Source organism: Akebia trifoliata, chromosome 8, assembly GCF_017979445.1.
Source record: "Akebia trifoliata isolate Shusen 1 chromosome 8, ASM1797944v1, whole genome shotgun sequence".
Classification (NCBI taxonomy): domain Eukaryota; kingdom Viridiplantae; phylum Streptophyta; class Magnoliopsida; order Ranunculales; family Lardizabalaceae; genus Akebia; species Akebia trifoliata.
The window spans coordinates 50,891,884-50,903,490 of record NC_141382.1 but is presented as its reverse complement, the minus strand read 5'-3'; the positions used below and the strand labels follow the sequence as shown (position 1 = coordinate 50,903,490).

Here is an 11,607-nt window from a genome sequence, read left to right as displayed (position 1 = left end):
CACTAAGAACACCCTCAATTCATGTGATATTAAAGAACATAAAATACACATGTTGGTGTGCTCTTAGTAAAAGTTGGTTGTCTACTGGCTAAATTTAAAACATAAATACTTAATGTGAAAAGTGTTATGTGTCACTATTTCACTGGTGTTGGAAACCCATCTATTCTAACCACCTAAGCTGCCACGTATAAAAAAAAATCCCACCCATCCAGATTTCTTCGCTAGATGGCTGTGTTGTTCCAAGAAAAAAAAATTGGGGCAAAATAATGCATGTTTGCCTCGCACTGTGTAGGTGTAACTGTGAAATATAAACATTTGCTTTTTAAAGTACCCAATTAATTAGTTAACTAAATTAGCAAAACATCCAGTAGTTGGACACGTTGTTCCATCGTGGACCCCAATGTTCACACCGTATGTATGAGGTATTGATACTAGGAAGTACAATAAGGAGTAGGTAGCTATAGTTGTACCTAAGTGGGGACACCGCTCTCAACAACCGTTCAACTTTATCATAATTTTCATTAAATGAAACTAATTTCTTTAAGGACATCGATATTTCCTATTTTTCTTGAGGTGTTTCACATCATTGGTTTAAAACATGTTTTGCCATTTTATCTCGAACAATATTTAAAAGAATGCCTTAGAATAATAACAAGAGTAGGGATTAGTCTGATGTCTCGTGAAGATATGTGATCCATTCCTTAGTGAATTTATGTATAAAAGATCAGTTTGATTGATGATTTGAATCAATTGATTATAACAATGTCTTAAAATTGATTTTTAATTATTGGATTTAAATTCTTTTTTAAGAGATTACATCTAGTGAATATAAATTATATCAAACACTATGATTTTTTGTATGTGGGTTCACCAAGGCACCGACCTCTTCTCCATAAGGTCAGTGGGTCCCCCCCCAAGAATTCCACGTGGCATAAAATGGGGTGCCACCTGACTGGATCTCTACTCTTATTACATTACAAACCAAGTCTTTGGGATAACTTGTCAACTACTCGTCTACTTGGTGGACTACGCATTGATACCAACCCAACTCCGGTGAGCCGTCTCTTTCTCGGAAGAGATTTAAAACCATGGTTCACATGAGAAAGCATGTCTATATAAGTCAAGTGCAAGCCCCATTAGCTCCATCAGCTTTTTCTGTTTATTTATATTATAAAAAGCTTTGAACAACTAATTTCCCCACTTCAGGTCTCTCTCTCTCTCTCTGGGTTTGATTAAAATTTCGTTGATAAAAGTGGGTAAGTTCAAATAATTGTTTTATAAGCTATCGTTGTCTTGAATACATGTTTTTTTTTTTTTTTTAAACATGGGTTCTTTCAAGTGGTGATTTTTATTTTTCTATATGGATGATCTGATTAGCTTTGAAGCTTTGTTCTATGGTTCATGAAAATTGGTACAATATTTGTGGCAGTGGTGAATAAAAATTGGATCAAATAACTGATAATAGATACTTCATGACTTAGTTATAATTTCAACAGTTGTTTATCATTTTTAGGGTGTAATTGATAGTAGTGCTTTTTAATATAGGATTACATTTATCTAATTGAAGGAGGGGGAAGCTTGATTTTTATAAATGTGGAAGCTTAAGATAGCAGAGGAGAGTGTGAGTGGGCCATATAGTCAATGGCTTTATAGCACCAATAATTTTGTTGGAAGGCAAACTTGGGAGTTTGATCCCGATGCTGGGACAACCGAAGAGCGAGCTGAAGTCGAGAAGGCTCGCGAGGAGTTTCGTCGAAATCGATTTCAAGTCAAGCCTTGTGGGGATGTTCTTTTGCGATTACATGTAAGTTAAGAAATAAACTCATAAACATCTTTCAAATAACAAGAACAGAAACAGAACTGTTTCGTGAATTTCTATTTGGGAAACTCTCACACGACTTTACCCAAAAAAAAATAAAAAATAACAGATAAATGCTTGGGCTATAGAACTAATGCTTTCATGTTACCAGACTCTCAAACTATATATATATATATATATATATATATATATATATATATATTATATATATATAATATATATATAGGGGGGCGTTCAATGGCCAACTTTTTAGCAAACTTTTTGGCAAAACATTTTTCAAAACATGAGTTAGAGGTTTTGGAATGGGCTGATTTTTGGTGAGGATGATCTCTACAGTGAGGAGATCATCAACACCAAAAATCAGCCCATTCCAAAACTTCTAACCCCATCAAAAACAGTTTACAAAAAATGGACGGTCCACGATTTTTCAACTGGTAAACATGGGTTAGAAGTTTTGGAATGGGCTGATTTTTGATGAGGATGATCTACTCACCATAGAGATCATCCTCACCAAAAATCAGCCCATTCCAAAACCTCTAACCCCTGTTTTGAAAAATGTTTTGCCAAAAAGTTTGCTAAAAAGTTTGCCCTTGAACGCTACCCATATATATATATATATATATATATATGGGTCCCTTTCAGCAACAAACATTTTGACAAACATTTTGGCAAAACATTTTTCAAAACATGGGTTAGAGGTTTTGGAATGGGCTGATTTTTGGTGAGGATGATCTCTACGGTGAGGAGATCATCCTCATCAAAAATCAGCCCATTCCAAAACTTCTAGCCCCATGTTAACAGGTTGAAAAATCGTGGACCGTCCATTATTTGTAAACCATTTTTGATGGGTTAGAAGTTTTGGAATGGGCTGATTTTTGGTGATGATGATCTATTCCCTGTAGAGATCATCCTCACCAAAAATCAGCCCATTCCAAAACCTGTAACCCATATTTTCAAAAATGTTTTGCCAAAATGTTTGTCAAAATGTTTGTTGCTGAACATTTCCCTATATATATATATATATTATATATATATATATATATATAGGGTCCCTTTCAGCAACAAACATTTTGGCAAAACATGCGTTAGAGGTTTTGGAATGGGCTGATTTTTGGTGAGGATGATCTCTATGGTGAGGAGATCATCCTCATCAAAAATCAGCCCATTCCAAAACTTCTAGCCCCATGTTTACAAGTTGGGAAATCGTGAACCGTCCATTTTTTGTAAGCCATTTTTGATGGGTAAGAGGTTTTGGAATGGGCTGATTTTTGGTGATGATGATCTCTTCACCGTAGAGATCATCCTCACCAAAAATCAGCCAATTCCAAAACCTCTAACCCATGTTTTGAAAAATGTTTTGCCAAAATGTTTGTCAAAATGTTTGTTGCTGAACATTTCCCATATATATATATATATATATATATATATATATATATAATTTTAAACCTCTTTAGATTGATTTAAAATAAAAGTCATGACAATCTGATTGCCTCACGTGGTACACTCGATCGACTCTCCTAACATGACAAGTTCGAGAGCCACAGATTATAAGCCTCGAGATACACATTTTTATGAGAAAGTGAAGTTGTGTATCCCGAGGTGTACAGATTTACAACTCTCGAACTCGTCACATGAGGAGAGTCGATTGAGTGTGCCACATGGGGTAGTCGTAAAATAAAAGAACTTCTATTGCCATGTAAACTTTTACTTAGAGCACTCCAATTCATATCACACCATTAAGGAAATAACATATCATGGGGTGCTCTCTAAGTAAAAATTGGTATGGAAATAGAAATTTTTTTTAAATGATAATGATGTTGTTATTTATTTAAACTTTTTGCAAAAATAACATTTTTTGTCAAACCTACCTTATAAATGAGTCGATTTTGTGACGCCCCCTTTGCCATCCGCTCCTTGACATGGCATTGGTTAGAACTATAGATATTTCATTGGGATACACAATCGTACATCCTCATAAATAATTGTGTATCTCGAGGAAATTATGATATTAGCTCATACATCAGAATGCGTTTAAGGGGGGGGGGGGTTTGGCAAAAAATCATTATTCATTATAAATTGAGTCATGATAATCTAACTACCCAACGTGACATACTCAATTGACTATCTGACGTGACAAGTTCGAGAATCGTAGATTTACGCTCTTCAAGATACACAATTCCATTGAGATACACTTTTTTATGGGAAAGTACAATCATGTATCCGAGGAGCACAGATCTATGATTCCCAAACTTATCATGTCAAGATAATCAATTGAGTTTGCTACATAAGCGTAGTCAACTTATCCCAATTCTTATAAATTAGAACTTCCCCAATTTTTCACTTCACATGGTTTTGTCATGATTTTGATAACTCGGTACTCTTAAACAGAAAAAGCTAGTACTGTCTAGAGAAAAAAAGAAATACTCTGTTCTACACCTCAAAATCATTTACTACTTACAAATATGCCCTAAAGTTGAAACTTGAAAAAACTCCTTCAAAATCTTCAATTTAATTACAAATTTTTATTTAATAAAAGTATTTATTTTTAAATGACATAATTATCTTTAGTTTGCAGAGTATGGATCATATATTTTATAAAAGACTTATTACACTATCCGACGTTGGAGACAAAATATTAGACATCATTAAAATAATATTTATTTGTAAAAAATAAAAATAAAAAATATCCTTAATTTACAATGGTTGGATACAATTTCTTTATAGGTAAAATAAATTTAAAATATGAAGGAGAATTTGTAAGAAAGTTGAAAAAGTAAGATTTGGCAAAGATGTTTCAACTTTATGGGAGCATGTGTCAATAGTACTTGATCGAGGGTCTGTAAAAAGGGTAAAAGTAGGGAAAAAGTTTTGCTTTTATTGTTACTGAGATTCGGATTCCCCTCTTTTAGTAGGAGAATAAACGTGTAAAATGTCTAAAGATGTTGGTAAGAGGGATCACGTGGCCACATCATGATCTCTAATGGCCCACTAACTGTACTTTCCGGGTTAAATAATATAATAGAAGATGATGCACGGAATTAGCTATTTGCGTTTCGATTTAAAAGAAAAAGAAGCTTATAGTTAAGGTCTCGTTCGACACCCAACAATTAGCCCAATATGGGTTAGAAGTTTTGGAATAAACTCACCTAACATGTCCAAAGTATTGGCGAACGACATTGGTACGATCATGTTCTATCGTAAAAAATCCATCCCAATGATGACTCTGAATTCATCGAATGGAACTAAGAGTACATTTAGCTTATCCTTCCATGGACCTATTTTGACGATCATGGACTTGACCGACCCTTGTATAGGAGTGACCTCAGAGTTAACAGTTTTCATACGGCTTAAATCATTTTCGAGTCGGATATTGCGACACTTCGCCTCTACAAAGACAATAAAGCTATGCGTATCCTTACTCCAAGAGAGCTAATGTGCGGCGTTAGTTCGGATGGCCAGTCCATGGAGTGTCATGACACTCTTTCAATAGTTCTTGTCTTAGCCCATCCGCACGTGAAACATACATGTGGTTAAACATCATCCTCAACAAAAATCAGCCTATTCCAAAACTTCTAACCCCATCATAAATGATTTATAAAAAATGAATGGTCCCGATCAGTCCGTTTCAAAATTTTGAAGGAACCACTTCCATTGAATTACATGTGACATTTTCAAGGATGTATTTCAAATTTTAATGAAAATGTAAAGGTGTGAAATAAATTCAAAATGCCAAGTGCCATGTAACACGTAGGGTTCCTTCACATTTTGAAGCGGGACTCAACAATGGCTGCACAATTAATCGGAACAAAACGCAAACTTTTGGATCTCATTTTGTTTGAACCGGTTAGATTTAGGTATTTTAAGAGACTGGAACGATTGAGAATTGGAATTGACAAAAAATGATAGGAATCGAGAATGGGGATTGTTTATGGAGAAGTTTTTGAACAATTGTAATTTCAATTCTATTAATTTGAAAATCCTAACAAATAGGAATTAAAGTTCATAAGAATTTGGTTTTGGCTCTTTTTGAATCCAATACCGACCCATTGACATCCCTATCCTCAATCTCTTGAGGTAGGTACTGTGGTGATTTTCTTGCCACTTGGAGGTTTAAAGTTCACTCGACTTAGTTGGATTTCGAGGTGGCTTCGCCTCATAACTTGATAGAACCTAACTCATCAAAGATTGAAGCAACTCAAAAATGCATTGAATCGGTTTAGAATTCAATTGAGTTGGTTACAAATAATATTTTGTGAACAACAAATATATATATATATATATATATATATATAAAATTTATTTTAAGATATAAAAACTATTTTTTAATATATTTTTTATTTGACTCACCCAAGTTGACTCAAGTATGATTCAATGAACACTAGTCAAGTATAACTATGATTCAAAGTGTTGAACTTGAACCATTTACTATGAAGGGTCCCTTCAGCCAACATTAAGAGCCAACATTTTCTCCCATATGGGTTATGGGTTAAGGTTTACGGTTTATGAATGGGCTGATTTTTTTTTTACCGTTAATTTGTATATCACTTTTAATGGGGTTAGAAGTTTTGGAATGAGTTGATTTTTTGTGAAATGATCTCCTTATCATAGAGATCATCCTCACAACAAATAAAAGAAAAAAAAATCAGCCCATTTCGAAATTTCTAACCCATATAGGGTAAAACGTTGGCTCCCAGTGTTGACTGCCCAACGCAATCCTATTATGAATTTGAAAGGATTCAATTTCAAACTTTGAAGTCGTATAATGTTGGCAATTGTGGATCCACCTCATTAAAACTTTGATGGGCATCTAAAAGCCCAATTTCAGGATCACCTGCTCCCTAATCTCCATCTCTTTTGATCACCAAAATACAGATGTTGAAAGAGAACAAAGATAAATTTGATCTAAGTATACCCCCAGTGAAGATTGGAGATAATGAGGATATGACATATGATGCAATCACCACTGCATTGAGGAGGGCTGTCCGATTCTTCTCTGCCATCCAAACTAGCGATGGGCATTGGGGCGCTGATATTGGGGGCCCATTATATTTCATGCCTCCCTTGGTAAGTGTCTTCAAACCTGTTGTGTTTGTGCCTAGTATTCTGTTGGTATGATTATATTGGCATAGTGAACTATATGCCAAGTTCCAACTCCGCATACCAATTATAATTTTTTGGTTAGCTTTTTTACTCAATTTTAATTTTAATTTATAACAAAAATATTACCAAATGCAGGTTTTCACATTGTACATCACTGGAATGCTCGATACAATTTTTTCAGCAGAACATAAAAAGGAGATTCTTCGTTACATGTACTATCATCAGGTGCAATTGGTGCTTTTGTCATCTTCTTGTCATTATAACTCGAACACAGAATATTCGCTTATGCTAATAAAATACTTATATTACAGAACGAAGATGGTGGTTGGGGATTTCATATCGAGGGCCATAGCACAATGTTTGGTACGACACTTAATTACATTTGTATGCGTTTGCTAGGAGAAGGGCCTGATGGGGGTGAAGATAATGCCTGTGCAAGAGGGCGAAAATGGATTCGTGACCATGGTGGTGTAACATCCATACCATCTTGGGGCAAGACTTGGCTTTCGGTAGGACCATATAATACATACAATTACATATATTCAATATGTAGGGTAGATGTTGCAATGTGACTAATATTTTGTTGCTAAGTCTTATACGCATTACTAAATGTATTTTTATTTTTTGGATGAAGATACTTGGATTGTATGAATGGTCAGGCTGCAATCCTATGCCCCCTGAGTTTTGGCTTCTTCCTTCATTTCTCCCTATGCATCCAGGTTTGCACCACTTAAATCTCGATGATGTTTCGTGATCATCTTCATTAAATCCTTGTCCGGAAAATTTGGGGTCTGCCAAATGAATCTCGTTACTATATATATTTATATTTCTTTACAAAACCATGTCTAGTGTTACTTTTATTGCGTTCATTCCTTTTGATCTTCTTTTAGAACGATTAACTTGCACGTTCTTTCTAATTTGAGGTCTTCCATGTTAAAGCTATGCACATGTTTCTCGATCGTCCAACATTTAGTTCCATACAAGATAGTGATTGGGATGCATTTGTCACATAACAATCTAGTGACAATTTACACTATCGTTTTCCATTATCTATCTGAAGACATTTTTTCCTTGAAATGCAGCAAAGATGTGGTGTTATTGTCGATTAGTTTACATGCCCATGTCCTATTTATATGGGAAAAGATTCGTTGGTCCGATCACAGATCTAATTTTATCATTGAGGGAAGAGCTTCATGTTCAACCTTATCATAAAATAAATTGGAACGAAACATGCCATGTGTGTGCTAAGGTTGGTTATATCAAATCTACTTATCTGTTCTCCTAATTTCAATTAATAAGTGTTTGATATGTAGTGTAGGAATGCTCATGCTTGTACATATTCCAAATTCATATAATACATCAACACTTACTTATGCCAAAATTATTAATGTAGGAGGATCTCTACTACCCTCATCCCTTAATACAAAACTTGATCTGGGATTCTCTTCATGTGCTTACGGAGCCTCTTCTAACACGTTGGCCCTTTAAAAAGTATAGAGCGAAGGCTCTACAAGTAACAATGAAACACATCCACTACGAAGATGAGAATAGTCGATACATCACCATTGGATGTGTAGAAAAGGTAATGTACATGAATCCTATGACTTAGTATTTCGAATGGATGATTAAATTAAAGCAACACTAAGATAGATTTGGTCAGCTAAGATAATTCTTTGACTTGTTTACTTGCATAGGTGTTATGTATGCTTGCTTGTTGGGTGGAAGATCCGAATTCGAATGCATTCAAGAAACATCTTGCCAGGGTCCCAGACTACTTGTGGGTTGCTGAAGATGGAATGAGAATGCAGGTATAGAAACAATCTCACGTCTATATTGCTCAAAACTCATTAACTTGTCTTAGAGAATTAAATTTGTTAAATCCCATTTATTTGTGCAGAGTTTTGGTAGTCAGATGTGGGACACTGGTTTTGCTGTTCAAGCACTTATCGCAAGTAATCTTCACGATGAAATTGGACATACTCTTAAGAAAGGACATGACTACATAAAACAGTCACAGGTTTCATCTTTATCTCTATCTCTACAACCCAACAACAACAAAATTTTGACTTTTTAATTTTCCTATATCGGTTTATTTTGAAGGTTAAAGATAACCCGTCCGGTGACTTCAAAAGCATGCATCGTCACATTTCAAAAGGATCATGGACATTCTCAGATCAAGATCATGGTTGGCAAGTCTCAGATTGCACTGCAGAAGGACTAATGGTAGTTATCTCAATTCCAACATTAGGTTCAAATTACAATATTGCCATTTAACTTATATGATAAATGACTCTTCTCTGACAGGGTTGCCTCTTATTCTCACAAATGCCACCAGATATCGTTGGTGAAAAAATGGAACCAGAGAGATTATACGACTCTGTTAATATACTTGTTTCTTTGCAGGTAAGGATTAGCTTCCATGGAATTTGTTCTTCTACTCACTTCTCAACTTTGCAAATAATAATAAGAGTTCATTTCATATAATCAATTGTTAGAGTTCAAGAGTTGTCTTAATTACAAAAGTAACCCCTGATAAAAAACACTATAAAAATGTCTTATCGAATGATATTGACACACTCTTTCTTATAAAAATGGTGTTGCAGAGTAAAAATGGTGGCTTAGCAGCTTGGGAGCCTGTAACAGCACATGAATGGTTGGAGGTAACTTCTTTAAAGACCACTTAATGATATGGTCGGAAGCCCCACTTTGCTAATAACCATATTTACAGTTTTCATGAATGTTCTATTTTCACAACATTGCGTCTCTACGATAACAAGCTGCCTTGTTAACTTATTGTAAATTATGGAAACTTTTGGGATTTGTTTGTAGGTGCTTAATCCTACAGAATTTTTCCAGGACATTGTCATCGAGCATGAGTAATATATCTATAACTTTTCTACTTTACGTTATTAATTAGTGTTCTTTCTTCATGCTAGATACATTATAATAATGTGTGTGGTGTTCTTCTAGGCATGTTGAATGCACTGCATCAGCAATTCAGGCTCTAGTACAATTCATGAAGTTATATCCAGGACATCGGAAGAAAGAAATTGAAAATTTTATTGCAAAAGCAGTACGTTTCCTCGAAGAGAAACAAACGTCCAATGGTTCATGGCATGTTTCTTTATCTACCTATGAAATACTTACACTTGGGACTTGTTGCATAGGTCAAGAATTTACATGAAAATAATATTTGTGTAGGTATGGAAACTGGGGAATTTGCTTCATCTATGGCACATGGTTTGTTCTAAAAGGGCTATCAGCTGCTGGGAAGAACTGCTACAATAGCCCAACCGTCTGTAAAGCAGCTGATTTTTTGCTCTCAACGCAGCTACCATCTGGTGGTTGGGGGGAGAGTTATCGTTCGTGCCCTGAAAAGGTAACACTTATTATTATATTAACAACTTCTTCGTCAAACTGCTACTCATACTCTAGATTAAGACAATGAAAGTGAGTGTGAACACGTACACTTTTAATATCGGAAGACGTGACTCTAGACAAAGTGGAATGGGGAAACATGATTCATTTAGCCGACCACCAAATCCTTGTGATAAGGCTTTCATGATGATGACACATTAACGTTTTTCTTACGGAATATTTTTTGAATCCTTTGCCAAAAGAATACTACTCAAAATTTTGGATTACTAGATCATTTATTTTTACTCTGATACAAATCTTCTTTTTTTTTTTCTTTTGTGTGTGTGTGTGCGCGCGTGCGTGGCTGAAACAGGTATTTATACCTCTAGAAGGAAATAGAACAAATTTGGTACATACTGCATGGGCTTTGATGGGGCTTATTTATGCTGGGCAGGTTAGTCTTAATTTTGAACATCAAGTGCTCAAAAGCATTTTCATTACTACTTTTGAGTACTTTGTATCTTATTTCTTCCTAAATGTTTTCAAGACAAAATACAATGTAAACAAGAGTCTGTCCTTAAGAGAAATTCTAATTTCTTGAATGTTTCTTGGTAACTAGGCCGAGAGAGACCCTGCACCTTTGCATCGTGCAGTAAAGGTGCTTATTAATAATCAAATGGAAAATGGTGATTTTCCCCAACAGGTAATTCTTTCGGGACGTAATTATCCGATCCCATCTTTGCAGTCATATTTTCAAGTTTTCTGGACAAATGGATTCAAATTGATCTAACCATAGCTTATTGATTACAGGAAATCACAGGAGTGTTCATGAAGAATTGTATGCTACACTATGCAGCATTCAGAAACATTTTCCCATTGTGGGCTCTTGCAGAATATCGTCACAAAGTTCCATTGTCTTCTCAAAATCCTTCAAAATAATGTTTGTTTGAAGGTTAATAAGCTATATTTATGGTAATTCTACAACTAGATAAGTTTATAAGAATTCTTGGTCCTAATATATATAGATTATATCCATGACTTAAAAGGAATGATTAAGTATTAGATACAATTTTTATAATAATCATGATCAGATATAATCCTCATGAATGATAATTGTCACCATTTGTTCATCACATAGCTTCACCAATATCCATCACCATCTAACATCAGAGCCTCATAGCAACATTAATCATACTAAAGATCATGACCAATTTTGATGATAAACATTCATCATGCTCTATTATTATATATCGTCCTTAGAATGACTTTTATTTTCAAGTTGATTATTAATGATATTGATGATGAGATCTCAAAACAAAGATTAAAATAGG

At 34.8% G+C, this 11,607-nt stretch overlaps 1 protein-coding gene across 1 annotated transcript; it reads left to right on the top strand.

Annotated features, from left to right (window-relative positions):
• Positions 1 to 995: 995 nt before the first annotated feature.
• On the top strand, positions 996 to 11,383 carry LOC147397609 (beta-amyrin synthase 1-like). Its single transcript, XM_086449426.1, has 19 exons — positions 996 to 1,256; positions 1,546 to 1,804; positions 6,692 to 6,883; positions 7,055 to 7,144; positions 7,231 to 7,428; positions 7,554 to 7,638; positions 8,002 to 8,168; positions 8,313 to 8,501; positions 8,614 to 8,727; positions 8,817 to 8,936; positions 9,020 to 9,142; positions 9,224 to 9,322; positions 9,523 to 9,579; positions 9,749 to 9,795; positions 9,890 to 10,033; positions 10,121 to 10,298; positions 10,650 to 10,730; positions 10,896 to 10,979; positions 11,087 to 11,383. The coding sequence occupies exons 2-19, from the start codon at positions 1,592 to 1,594 to the stop codon at positions 11,213 to 11,215; spliced, it is 2,310 nt and encodes a 769-aa protein (XP_086305552.1). The 5' UTR covers positions 996 to 1,256; positions 1,546 to 1,591; the 3' UTR covers positions 11,216 to 11,383.
• The last annotated feature ends 224 nt before the right edge of the window (positions 11,384 to 11,607 follow it).